At 42.6% G+C, this 14,501-nt stretch overlaps 1 protein-coding gene across 1 annotated transcript in view; it reads right to left on the bottom strand.

Annotated features, from left to right (window-relative positions):
- Nucleotides 1-14,501, bottom strand: part of LOC137424881 (transcription factor E3) — a 64,991-nt gene that overhangs the window by 13,085 nt on the left and 37,405 nt on the right. The window contains exons 5-6 of the mRNA XM_078769098.1: nucleotides 4,738-4,794; nucleotides 1,466-1,541 (exon numbers count right to left, since the gene is read on the bottom strand). Of these exons, the coding sequence (XP_078625224.1) occupies nucleotides 1,466-1,541; nucleotides 4,738-4,794 (133 nt within the window). The remainder of the gene's footprint in view (nucleotides 1-1,465; nucleotides 1,542-4,737; nucleotides 4,795-14,501) is intronic.

Here is a 14,501-nt window from a genome sequence, read left to right as displayed (position 1 = left end):
GCAGGGTTGGGGGAAGGAAGGCGGGTCCCCACCTCGTCAGAGAGGGGAGGAGTGATCCAGCCCCACTCGACCAACCATGAACAAGGGGTTTGGCTTGAGAGGGCGGGGAGAGAACATTTGGGGGAGGTTCGCAAAGGTTGAGGGGCGGGGCCTATATAACCCACGGCGGGGGTGTTCCCAGAGGAGATGCACTTTGAGTTGGTCTGAGTCGGTTGCCAGAGGAGGGTCAGTGGTTGCGTTGGTTGCGGTGGTAAGAAGTCGGTGGTGAGAAGTGGTGGCGTCGAGGGGTCAGTGGTTGCGTTGGTTGCGTTGAGTTGTCAATGGTGAGGAGACACCAGGGCCAAGAGAGAGAAGGTGCCAAGGGCCATTACCAGCAGTTGCGCCAGAGACGGCAGACGCGCCCTGAGCTGAGCCAGAGAGGCAGCGTTGACTCCACCAGGCAGCTTCAACCCGTTACCCCGCGGGGACCAAATAGCGGTGGCATCGGTGGCCGTCGAGGTCCAGCCGACGTCCCGTGCGGGATCAAGCCCGAACCATCTGCCCCAGCTGAACCTTCCCATTCCTCCTTCCAACATTCATTCCATTCCATCCTTCTTGTATACGTGAGTTTGTTTTGTTTGTTCTGTCCCTGGGTATTTAATTAAGTCTGTAGGTAAGCTAAAATTTGCACTGTGTCACCTGCGTCTTATGTGTTGTAAATAAAACTTGATTGCTCCTTTTTGCTTGTGTGTGTAAATAATAAACCCCATTACTCGTCTGTACGTCTTCTCGTTTTATTCCTTTTCCTCTTGCATTGCGTCGTTTTTGTCTTTTCCCTCATTGAGCAGCTGTGGTGCGATACGGCCAAAGTTCTGGGTGAATCGGGTGAGTCAGGGATCCTGTAACGGTCGCGGCAATACCAAACCGCTCGGTAACTAACATCTTAATCCGCGATCTGTAACAATATAAAAAAGCCAAACTCTAATTCTCTAACAAAGGCTGGAATATTTATAGCTCATGATGTGGTTCCTCCAAAAAAAAAAATTACATCTGCAAACTCTTCTTGTAACCTCGCTATAATATATCATCACCTGGCTCATCCATGAGACTTGATCTTGTATGGTGAAAAATAAATAATCAAAGTCTCATAAACAAAGCTAAGAGGATTGAAATGCATTATTGTAAAAATGACAAATTCCCTTCCCAAAAAATCTTTCCAAAATGATACCATGCTCTGTCACACAATACAATGATTGTACGCACAGCAAGAAGAGTACCTTCCTAAAAAAAAACCCTGATTACTGACAATTAGGGAACAGACAACATCCTGTCTCACTCTGTTGAATACAACAGACAAATTTCTCAGTGTGCAGCCTTCCTATTGAAGCATCACATTGTCATTTAAAACTATAGTTAAGGAGTTAGTGATTGAAGATGAAGAGTGAAATGGTAAAATAGCAAACCATGTGCACTACTCAGAACTCACGGATCAATGGACTTTGGAATCATCAGGCCAAGTTCCTTGATGCGATCGTTGATGTTGAACCTTCGTCTTCTCTCAACTACGGATCCAATGAAATAATAGATGTTAGTAAAAATGTGATGGCAATCTCCCTGCAAGAAATTCAAACAGTCTTGGTTTGGATTTTAGTATAAATCATTCCATGCATTGGGTGGTAAACAGATAGCTCGCGATGCTGGTATCCCAGGTTCAAATTCCATACTGTCAATTTGTCCGGTTTCTTTATGGCCATGTCTTGTATGTGAACTCATTGCCAATTGTCGCTTATGCAGATGATAGATTGATTCACTTACCACCCAATGCTTGAATTGGCACCACCCTATCGATGGGGATTAAAACCAGAAAAAGCTGAATTTTTATTTTATTTTATTGCAAGCAGTTGCGTTAGAGCATCAGTCGTCAGACGGCACCAGCAGGTTGCCGATAAACCCAATATTATTTCTAGGTAACTACAGAGACATGACAGAAATAAAGACACCTTAAATTTATTCATTTCATCTGTATAACATAGTTTTACTCAGTGAGTTGTACTAATATTCGACTATTTCTTTGCAGAAACGAGTTCCTGGGTCTTGTGCGACAATTAACTATGCCTCAAACCCAGGGAGCACATGAACTTTCTGATTTTCAAAGAGGACGAATTGTTGGCCAATCGGAAGGTGGAGTCAGCCAGCGTCAGATAGCTCAGAACCTTGGCATTCCACTTTCTACGGTCAATTGGGTGATTTTGCAATTCACCCGTGAGGGCAAGGAATCTACATCTTGCCATTCTGGTCGACCTGGGCCCTCAGAAACATGTCTTCCAACTGTCAAGTGGTCCATTGCGAAAACTCCTCGTTGCAAGGCAGCAGATGTTGCAGAGGAGGTCCAAGTTAGCTCAAGAACTGCCATGCAGTACCTTCATCAACTGGATTACTATGGGAGAGCAGCTAGGAGAAAACCTCTTCTTAGACCAGCCAGCATTCAAAGGAGAAAGAAGTGGGCTGATGAGATGGCCAACAGACCCTGGAAGTTTTGGCAAACTGTCATTTTTTCAGATGAGTCCCAATTTGCTCAATTTTCTGACAGTGGATGCATATGGGTCTGGAGACTTCCCAGTCAAGAGTTTTCTTTGAACCGATTGCAGCCAACTGTCAAACATGGTGGTTTTTCAGTGATGGTGTGGGGAGCAATCTGAAGCGCTGGTCGGTCAGAGCTTGTGGAGAGTGTTGGCAACATCAACTCTACGATACACATTTCTATCCTTGAGGATGGACTTCTCCATGTCTTCTCCACTGGTCAGATGGTCAAAAACCACACTCTGTTCATGGAAGATGGAGCTCCATGCCACGCAGCAAAAAAGACCAAAGAATGGCAGGACAGAAATGGGATCAAGCGACTTCCATGGCCAAGTCAGTCTCCTGACTTGAATCCCATTGAACACCTCTGGGCCATATTGGATCGAGCTGTGTGGGAAAAGTCCAGGAAACCAACATCACGGGCAGAATTGCTAAACCTTTTGCGTGAAGCCTGGGCAGAAATCCCACAAGAGAAAATTTCGGAACTCATTAGTTCTATTCCTGAAAGAGTAAAAACATCGCAATCTGCAAATAGAAAATCTACAAAATACTAGTGTATGTATTAAAATGGATCAAATGTACTTCAAATGTTCAAAAAATAAATTTCTTTTAAAATCATGGTGTCTATTTACTTCTGTCATGTCTGTATATGTTGGCCGGCGTAGTGTCAGGTGTACTTAGATCTTCTTAATTGATTAGACATCCTACGGATGTAAATGAACACTTGTTTTACTCTGCATGCGTTGCACATCACGTGCAGCGAATTTAATCCTCCCTGCACCTTGTATTTATTGTTACTTTTTTTTAAATGCTTCTGTACACCATTCCTGAGGCTTGGTTTGCAAGCCACCATCTACAATTCCAATAGAAGAGACATAATTACTCTTTTTACCTATGCCACCAGAGGTGGTGGAGGTTATTTTTTCACCCCTGTCTGTGTTTGTCTGTTTGTTTGTTTGCCTGTCTGTTTGTGAACAAGATATCTCGAAAAGTTGTGGACGGATTGGCAGAGAGGAAGTTTACAAAGTTTGGCGGAGAGGTTCGGTATGTGACAAGGACGAAATTATTAGATTTTGGTGAAGACGCGGATCTGGCTACTAGAATTTTAAAAGTGATTCTTCACTATTGAGAGATAAAGCCAAAACGATATATAGCAGAATATCTCAAAAAGTTATGGGCGGATTTGGACCAAACTTGGTGGACAGATTGGGTGTGTGACAAGACCGAATCGAAAGCGATATATAACATATTTTTAAAAGTTGTGGACAAGTTATGAATAAACTTGGTGGACCAGTTGGTTAGGTGACAAGAACAAGCCGATTCAATTTTGGTTCAGGTCCGAATCCAGATCGAGCCTATCAGTGGGATACAAAACATAAACTGTTCGCCTGATGGAGGTATGCACTCTACCTATCGCCCTTTTAATATGGAAAATGTTTTTCGAGTTTGTTTTATCCTCAAAAATAGACCATAGTAAACACACATTCGTGTTAAAAAGATTGGCCTTTAAAACCTACCCTTATGAAGGTGGACAGACATCTGTACAAACCTACAAAATTACATTGTGTTTTATATGTTGGATGTCTTATAGATATTGTCGAAAAAACAAAATACATACGCTGTGGATGTGAGACAAGTATTTGGGACCAAATAGCCTTTCCCTGTGTACAAACTTGAGATCAATGTGTTTATAAAACATGAAGGGAGAAATAGAAACAAGGAACTGTCAACAATACAGGTGAATACATATGAACAATCTACAAGAAGATTAAGATTTGTCCAAGTGCAAAACAGGATTTTGCAGGGCACAGTATGCAATTATATGACCGATTTTTTAAATGTAAGTCAGAAAAGAAACTACAGTTGCGAGCAACTATCAAGGCTCCCAGAGCGGGAACACCCCGAGATAAAGGACCCATGAAACATTAATATTTAGCATTTTTGAAACCAGTCTGTTGGAAACCATGTTAAGGAATGTTGGAGAACCTGTGTGAAACATTTAGAAATGTATTGATATTGAAGGAGAAGAGCTTGAGCATCTGTTTAAATGTAATGTTTGAAAAAAGACATTAAATCCCTTTGGTGCCCGACTTCATAAGCCACACCTTGTAAATTATTCTCTTTTTTTTTTTCAGGAAATGTTTTACACTTTAATTGATGATCAAATGACATACTCACTCAAGTTATGATTGTCTTTCTTCTGCCGTTCTTTTACCATTACCTTCACCTCATCATCTGGAAAAACAATAATTTTACTAACAAGATTGCAAAGCAAAATTCAAGCACACACAACCAACCACTGCACACTTACACATATCAAAACTGAATGGATCATCAGCTGCACATTTCCTTTAGCATGCCAAATGAGAAATAAGATTTTTAAAACAGACGATAAGCTATTTTGGATCCTTCTTTGTATCTGCTGTAAATGCCCAATTACCCGCATACTAAAGCGACTACAAATGTCAGTTTATGATCGAGGAAAAACTTAATTTCAATTGGATGTTATATTTCTGAACAACAATAGGAACATCAATCAGAAAACAAACATGCAGTTTAGCAGTACTTTAGCTCTGAATTTGTCCCGATCGCGCATGCGTGGAGAGGAGTGAGAATTTTTTTTTACTCTGTCTGTCTGGCAGTCAAACAAAATTGAAAATCAATCCAAACAGGAAACTTACCATTTAGAAGGATGTCATAAAGAAAACAAACAACAGGCATGAAAAACTAATGTAACGTATTGTCGCGCAACCGCCGAAATTTATATCAGGCGATCGCGGATGCCGATCACGATGTCTTTAACTCCGAGGCGGAAGCTCAATGGCGGATTCCAAAATCTAACACACCTAAGCGCGCGGAATGGAGGGAAGCAGCACAAGTCCCCGCAGCCTTAACTATCAAATCAATCACCCGGTAAACTGCGTTCAGGTATTATATACAAAAAGTAATGCAAGGGTTTATTGAAGGAAAAGCAAAGACAGTGAAAAGCACGATAATAACTCTAATAAGAAGCCTAAATTGGGATCCCACACACAACAGATATCAAACACGAGACGAGGGAGATGGATTAAAGAAAGAAACACGTCTTGTAAAATGGACACGCGGAGCTCGGCTTAGCTTGTATTGTCGTCTTCTTCTTCTTCCGCTGCTGTCCAGCACCGCCCCGCCCGGCCGCACACCATGAGGTCCCGCTCCAAGTTCCGATCTGCTCGCCGCCAACGAGGTCCGTGCACCAAGCTCCAAAAGCACCAGCACCGCTCCACTCGGGCTAAACCTCAGCCCAACTCGGGTCGGGATCTCTGAACGACTCGACCGGGCTGCTGAAGACAACTCCTCATATCGACTCGACTGCCCAATGGCGTTCGGCAAACTAGCGTTCAGCAACTCCCTATGGCTCAACTGCCAACTCTGCGAATCCAGCTGCTCTGGACTGCGCCAGGAATGTCACTCAACTCCCTCACTGCCCCTGCTCAACTCAGGTCGGGGCTCTAATCTCATCTCTCGAAATGGCGTCTGGTCCTCATTAATCTCTCCGGCCGATGACGTCAGCATTGGCGCACTGCTCTGCCAATCAGAGCCTCCACCGACTCGCCCCTGTGCACGCCCACTGCGTCACTCCAACTCTCGTCCCCTACTCCGTGGTCCTTGTGTTATAGCACGTGCTATGCGAGGTGGGTAGGCCTCTCGGAGGTGTAAATGGTGGCCGCCAATTGTGGTGGTGTTCTAGCCTGATTTCTTCCTAAGTCATGTCAGGGGGGAAGGCGTCATTTAGTGTTGTACTAAAGGTCCTAACTAATGTTTAAGTGGTGTGCAGTGCCAAAATGGACAAAGGTTTGGATACCAGGTGAGACATACAAGGGCTCTACTCATTATTCCCTACACTACTTAACACACGAATCTCCTGGTAGATTCACAATCATACATCTTAGCTGACAAACGCCTACACATGACTTATTACAGGTAGATTCCCTATCGCAACATCTCGAAGCATGTTACCTACTCAGATCTACTCTGCTCTACATATTGCTCTACCAAATTCGTAACAGTATTAAATAAGGTGGTGTAAAAGACGCCGCATCAACGGCGGTAAACTGACGAAAAAAATGTATCTGACCTTTAAAATCCTTATTTTGTTTCAATTTAATTATATACTTGAACACTGCAGAACATTTATCACCTACTCTGTACTTTCAAAATGCTTCCGTTCAGCAGCAATTTTTCCCTACAGTTTACATTTACTTATCTTGTCGCTTCTGGAAGTAAGATTCAGACAAAAGTGTACAATGATATGATCCAGCAAACATATGAAACAGATGAAGGGACAGACTAAGAGCTTTGGACTGTCCTGCATTGAAAGATGTGTTCCAGGTAAATGATCAATGGGGGTTTTCTTTTCCAGATTTTCAGCCAAGTTGCGTTGCAGATATGCAGCCAGATATGTGCCACGTTGTTAAAGATTTGCAAATGAAGGCGCAGAAAAGCCATTTGTAGTCCTTGCTAAATGTAGTTGGTGACCTCTTTCAGAAAGCACTGCATGTTGATGAGGCAACAACTCCAAAATTGCATCTCTTATGAAAGACTATTGTGTAATATTACTGTGATGTCAATATCTTCAGACTCTAGTTGTCTTGCATTACTTGATCTTTTCTTGTAAAATAGAACCAAATTGGTTCCAGTTCGGATGCACTTCTGCAATGGTCAGAATACTCTTTACTCCTGGCTCTAGGGGGGAGTTCGTGGCCATCGCAAAAGTACAAAGTCACGCATGATTTTACTGTTGTACATACCAAGACCTTTCAAAAAATTTTGGGTAACAAGCCCAAATATGTATAGATTTTGCTACAGAGGGCGATTTTCAAAATGGCCGCCATAAGTATTACTTTTGACCATATCTTGGTCTGTGAGACTCATAGAGACATGATATTGGTGCCTAAACCTATGTTTTCAGGGTCAAGGAACTCAATAAGACCAATAACAATTACATTGGCTCCTTCGTTTAGGGCAGCCATGTTGAATTTCAAAATGGCCGCCATTCAAAATCGCAGTTGTCCATATATCAGTCATCAAAACACATAGACGCTTGATGTTTGTGGTTATACTCATGCATTTAAGGCCAAGGAATCCAATGATAAGAGTATAATAATACAGTGGTTCATTTGGTTGAGTTATCATGTAACCTAAAAATCCACAATGGCGTCCAAAATGGCCACCAAAACCTAACGGCTATACTTTAAATGACTCTAAATCAATGATTATTTACCTCAAAGTTGTCATTTCGGTGCATATCAGAGTCTAATGTTTCATCTCAGTGTATCGGACCATTTGGGCTCAAATCTCTGGGAACTAGGTTTGTCCTGGAAAAGAACGCAGACGAAATTTGGATTGCTCAGCAGACACATTAGCACCTTCATGATCCCAGTTGTCAACGGCTGCTAATGTGAATTCTCCAGGATCAAAATGAGCTGGTAGTGCAACATCCTGCCTATTCTGCTGTGCAGTGCAGGTTGCATTGTCATATTGATATCGTCGCAGTTCTCCATAGCTTAGCGCAAGCCCTTGACAATTCAAGATAATGGTAAGGATTTTCCCTCCATGCCCGAGACTGTGAGCTGATTCAGCATTCATTACATGCATTGGCGTTCTCCTTCTGCCACAATGATGTACATAGTACATAGTCTGAAACAGAGCTTGGATCTTCCTGCAACGTTGAGCAGAGAGGCAACCATCAGCAGTCTGTTTGGAAGCACTGTTATTCCGACCCTCACTATTCTCTGTTTCACATGCATCGTCATCTAACTCTTCATCATCTACATCTTCTGCTGTAGGATCCGTTTCCGTCATTACAGCTTCAGCTGCATTGGGGTATGTCTCGGGGTTGAAATTGTATAAATATCCTAAAAACCTAAGTATCGGTTCTGGCATTCTCATACTGGAGTATGCATGTTTTAGATCTTGAGCATCACAGAATCTATCATCTAGGTTAAAATCATGACTATCAAGACATTGCCGTAGCACACTGGCGCAAGCCTGTACAGGATCAATGGAGCGAATACGCTCTGCCAAAACATCTGCTCTATTACATGGCACACTATAAACCATCAAAGACTTTCGCAACTGGTCAGGATATGTGAAATCAATGCTCCGACCAAAGTGTCTCAAAAAAAATATCTTCACATCTCTATTGCGAAATTGATGCTCGTCCTCCACAAGTCTATTCAATCGGGCTCTGATTATACTTAGTTCATAGCCATTGCCACTTTTCAGTCCCTCTTCTAACTCAGAAACGATATCACTCCATGCACGCTGCTTGGGGTTCAGCTCTGGTGTATCGCCAGTTAAACGTTGAGCATTCTCAAACTTTTGGATGTATGATGTCATGCACTGTTTGTGATAATACAAGTCAGCTCCAAAAACTGCATGCTCATCCTGGCGGTCACACATTCGACTGAAAATGTCATCCTGGAAGAGGTTTCCTGCTTGTAAAAGTGAAGTAGCACGGTTCGACTCAGATATACGATATTTCGTGAAGTCCCGTTTGTGTGACTTCTTGTTACAAATGATGCAGTTCATCGAGTAGTTGACACTATATGCATCTGTAGGATTTGGAGGTGAACGTACAGCGGAGTGAGCACGAGTGGCAACCCCATGTGGACTGCCAGATTCTTCTGAGGATAGCGATGCTTTCTGTGATTTCCCTCCTTCCTGGATGCATCTGAGCAGATTCGCATTGGTGTACTTCTTGTAGCACTGGTTGGAAACACGATAGAAGAAGTCACTCTCGGCTGGCATCAACTTTATGCGTTTTGTTACAGAGTCGTTTCGTATGTCACTAGCTTCCCGTATTCGTTTACACCCGTTGGGTGTGCTGATCAGTTTTCCCTGCGTTGGCTCTTGACAAATTACACACTTTGTCCGGTCAAAATCACCAACTCCTGTCCCCAAAAGCTGTACAAATTCCATTGCTAATTGTGGATTAGGGCTTGTATTAGGTCTTGTATTAGGGCTTGTTTTCAGAATTTATCTGAAATAAAAGAGAAGTGGATTACAGTGAGTTGATTTGTTAAATGAAGATCTTCAAACGTAATGATTACAGAAAGCAGCAAATCTTCAATTTTGTGATGGACACCATATACTCCTGGCTCTAGGGGGAGTTCGTGGCCATCACAAAAGTAAAAAGTCACCCATGATTTGGGTGATAATAGTTATGAGCACCACGTTGGATTTATAGGTTACCTGAATATACTCAAGAAGATTTTTGCTGGTCTCAGTGAACCACTGTATTATTATACCACTGCATTATTTATACTCTTATCATTGGATTCCTTGGCCAAATGCATGAGTATAGCCACCAACATCAAGCGTCTATGTGTTTTGATGACTGATATATGGACAACTGCGATTTTTAATGGTGGCCATTTTGAAATTCAAGATGGCTGCCCCAAACGAAGGAGCCAATGTAATTGTTATTGACCTTATTGAGTTCCTTGACCCTGAAAACATAGGTTTAGGCACCAATATCATGTCTCTATGTGTCTCACAGACCAAGATATGGTCAAAAGTAATACTTATGGCGGCCATTTTGAAAATCGCCCTCTGTAGCAAAATCTATACAGATTTGGGCTTGTCACCCAAATTTTTTTGAAAGGTCTTGGTATGTACAACAATAAAATCATGCGTGACTTTGTACTTTTGCGATGGCCACGAACTCCCACCTAGAGCTTACACTACTTGAAAATGGTTGATAATTGGAACGATATGGGAGACATTTCCGCCCCCCCCCCCCCCCTCCCCCAACCCCACTCTCAGTACCAAGGGGAACATGTCAATTCCTGGGACCTTCTCATGCTGGACTTTCAACACTTTTTGCACACAGCTTCTGAGTTTATCTCTTGACTCTGAAGAAACTGACGTATTCTACAATGGGATATTCTTCTTGTAGGTTCTGCCAAACTAAAAACTTTAACAAGTAGAGCTACATTCAAAGTACACCACCCCTTGCCAAATAAATAAACACCTTCGGCAGTCTGTGACACCACCATGCAGCACATGGAGTTGGAATTGGGAGGAATTGTTACTGTGTACAATAATAGATTGATTGCGTAATTTAAATAAATAAATACGGTAATCGTAAATTAATTAATTTCTTATTCAATTGGCTAATAGCATACCGAAACGACCAATGCTTCATCCAAATCTGTAACGTTCTGAAATTTAATTAATTGAAAAAATAAATAATTAATCGATTAATTGATTAATCAAATCAAAAATATCCTTTATAGCCAAATCACTTGGTCACTGCCTTGTCCAAATATCAGCTTCCTCGCTGAAAAGGTGCCCGAGATATTGCCCAGATGAGAAAAAAAATAAATAAGTAATTAATAATGAAAATAAATAAATAATAATCATAAAATAATTAATTTCCTAATCAATTGCCTAACAACATACCTGAATCACCACCATTTTATCTGAATCTGCAACTTTTTGAAAATCAAGTGATTAATCGAAAAAATTAATAACTAATCGATTCATTCATTAATCAATAAATAAAAAACATATTTTATAGTCAAATCCCTTGGTCACTGTCATGTTAAAATATCAGCTTCCTAGCTCAAAAGGTGCCCAAGATATTGCCCAGATGAGAAAGAAACTAAATAAGTACTTAATAAATCGATAATAATTAACTAATTCATTGATTTATCAAAAACATTAATATACCGTTTTTGCCAAAACACTTGCTCACTTTGTCCCCAAATTTCAGCTTCCTAGCTCAAATGATGGCTGAGATATATCGCCCGGACAAACAAATAACAACAACAGGCATTTTAAGGCCATTTTCCCTGCAAGAGCAGGGGTTAGCGGGACGAACAAATAACAACGGATTGAAAACTGAGTACTCCTTTTCGGCGCACGTCATCGCCAGGCCCCCTTCGGCGGAATAGGAAAGGAGCTGTGGACAATATAAACACAAATATGAAGAATTTCTTCAGATCTCATGCAGTTTCCTTTTGACTCCAAATTACATTCCCATCATCATCCAGCAGAGGCCCTACTTTCTCCTTGTTGTGAAACTTTGAACTGGAATGTGTAAAGGGACATTCGATGACTTTTTATGTTTTCCACTAGCTTCTGCTCAAATTTCCTCCTGGCCTTTTAAATCTATATATTACCCTTGCCTAGAACTCTCTTATACTTGACATATTCCTCACATATTTTTTCTGCGGAGGTTGAGGATCATGGGAGAGAAAAATGAAAGTGCTGGTTGACAGATTGGCAGAGGGAAGGAGGAGAATTAGCAGCCATTAACCTCCAATTCTATATACTAGCGTGACTCACCACACGTCGTTTCTGAGGAATACGCATATTTGACCATTTCGGTGTCTATTGGGTCTTCATGATGTTTTGGGTCTTTGGTGTCTTCAGGGGCTTTTGGATATTATGTTTCCTCTTCAGGGTCTTCAGGGTCTTTTGGATCTTTGGGGTCTTTTGGTTCTTCGATGACTTCAGGGGCTTTTGGGTCTTAAGGGTCTTTTGGTTCCTCTGGGTCTTTGGGGTCTTCAGGGTGTTTTGGGTCTTCGGGATCTTTTGAGTATTCGGGGTCTTTTGGATCCTCTGAGCCTTTAAGGGTATTTTGGGTATTTGGGGTTTTTTGGGTCTTCGGGGTCTTTTGGGTCTTCGGTGTCTTCAGGGGATTTTGGGTCTTAAGGGTCTTTTGGGTCTTAAGGATCTTTGTCTTTTTGGGTCTTCGGGGTGTTTTGGGTCTTCGGGGTCTTTTGGGTATTCTGGGTATTTTGGGTCTTTGGGGCCATTTGGGTCTTCAGGGTCTTTTTGAGCCTCAGGGCCTTCAAGGGTATTCTGGGTCTTCGGGGTCTTTTAGGATATTTTGGGTCTTTGTGGTCTTGGGGGACTTAAAGGGTCGTCAAAGGTCTGAGGGGTCTCAGCAGTCTAAACGTAATTAAGAGGGTGTCAATTATATTTGAGGAAGAAGCAGATGTTTTGGTCACATATAGTGGCAAGACGAAACCTTCTCCTCAGTGAAAGACACATGAAAGCCCACAGAATCTTGTTTCTCAGTCTGAGAGTCCTTTAGGTGCTTTTTTGCAAACTCCAAGCGGGATTTCATGTGTCTTTCACTAAGGAGAGGCTTCCGTCTGGCCACTCTGCCATAAATCCCAGATCGGTGGAGTGTTACAGTGATGGTTGTTCTTCTGGAAGTTTCTCCCTCTTGATCTCGCGAGATCACGGCGAGGTCACGTCTTTTCGAAGCTGTTCCATGCGCTCACGCTTTCGAAGCTAAGTGATCTTTCACAATTGTGTTTTTGTCGAGACTGTATCTATCTTTTCGGTGTGTGTACCTATAGCGTATCTTTTGGAAAATTTTCGGTGCTAATTTTTCGTACATGTATACACAATCGTCGGTTAATGCGTATCGAGTATTCTGAGGCCTAGTACTCGTAGGCTAAGGCTACCGTACCGTCTCAGACCTTGTGGTTTTGTTTTTCTCTCAGCGATTCGTCGAATGCGCTGCAATTATTTTCGTTCTCTGTTTCATCCCAGTCGTTCACCCCATACCTCTTTGTTTAATATCTCTACTCAAAAAAAAAAAACCCAAAAAAAATATTTCCTTCTCAGGGCTTATTAGTTTATTTGTTGTTCTTATTTGTTCGTTCGTTCTTCGTTCACGTTGTTCGCGATCACGCGATCACGTGGTTAGAAATGTATAATCTCTCCCCTGAACAACTATTTTCTCTCATATATTATAACACCCTTTTCTTCTTCTCCTACAAAAGGATGCTTTCGTCTTTCTCACCAAATCTATTCATTCCAAAAAATATATATAATACCATCTCTTACAGTTCCTCCTTTCTACATTCCCTAAACTATCCAGAACTCCACCCCTCCTTCAGTGTCCTCAAACGTATTTTTGACTCGAATGTCTCAAACTCATTTTGCAAAAAATGTTCGTTTCCCATGAATCGTACACTTTTCAAAATCCAATCTCACCCCTCCCCTCCAAATCCTCCCCATCACACATCCCTTTCAAATTTCCGCCCTTGCCCCTTCCCTCCCCTCCCTCCTAAACTCCCCCCACACCCCTCCCCTCCGAGACTCTCCCTCGCTCCTCACCTCCTAGACTCCCCTCTCACCCCTCCTCCTCAAAGCATCCTCCCTGCTTCTTCCCCCTTCCAACTTTCACCTTCATCTCCCCCAACCTTCTGCCTCGCTCTTCCCCCTCCTCAAATAACACCTCACTGTGCCTCATCCAATCTCCATCAAACCTTTTGTCCGCCCCATTCTTCCCTTTCTCCAAGCTATTCTGAAATCGCTGAAATCTCTGACACACCTTCAACAGCTCTCCCTACCTCTTCCTCCTCTTCCACATCTTACCCAACCCCTCCCCCCCTGTTCTGTACCCGATGCTCCCCCTTCCTCTTCATTAACGGTATGGACCTCAAACATCCGGGGCCTTCGCTCAAACTTGACTGATCTCTCCATACAGGTTGCTTCTGACAAACCAGATGTGATCTGCTTAACAGAAACTTTCCTCCTCAATGATGTCTCTGATGCCTTGGTATCTCTCCCAGGTTACTCCCTCCTCCGGTATGATAGACCTGAGCCTCGTCCTGGAGGTGGGGTTGCTATCTTTATAAAAAACTCTCTTCCTCACTCGCCCTCCACTGCCCTCTCTCCACCTCACCCCCAGGAATACCTTTGGCTACGGCTTCCCCTTCGCTCCCACCTTTTGTTCATATGTGTGTTGTACCGTCCCCCAAACAGCGATGACTCCATCTACATCTCGCTGTCTGATAATATGGACCAACTTCTATCTACCCATCCCAACTCTCTCTTCCTCATATGTGGTGATTTCAATTGTCACCATGCCAGTTGGCTGGGTGTGGGTACCTCTCTCACCAGCCATGGCTCTTCAGCAAAGGACTTCTGCG

This window comes from Myxine glutinosa, unplaced genomic scaffold (genome assembly GCF_964187855.1).
Source record: "Myxine glutinosa unplaced genomic scaffold, kmMyxGlut1.1 SCAFFOLD_1154, whole genome shotgun sequence".
Lineage (NCBI taxonomy): Eukaryota > Metazoa > Chordata > Myxini > Myxiniformes > Myxinidae > Myxine > Myxine glutinosa.
This window is presented reverse-complemented; position numbering and strand designations above follow the sequence as displayed.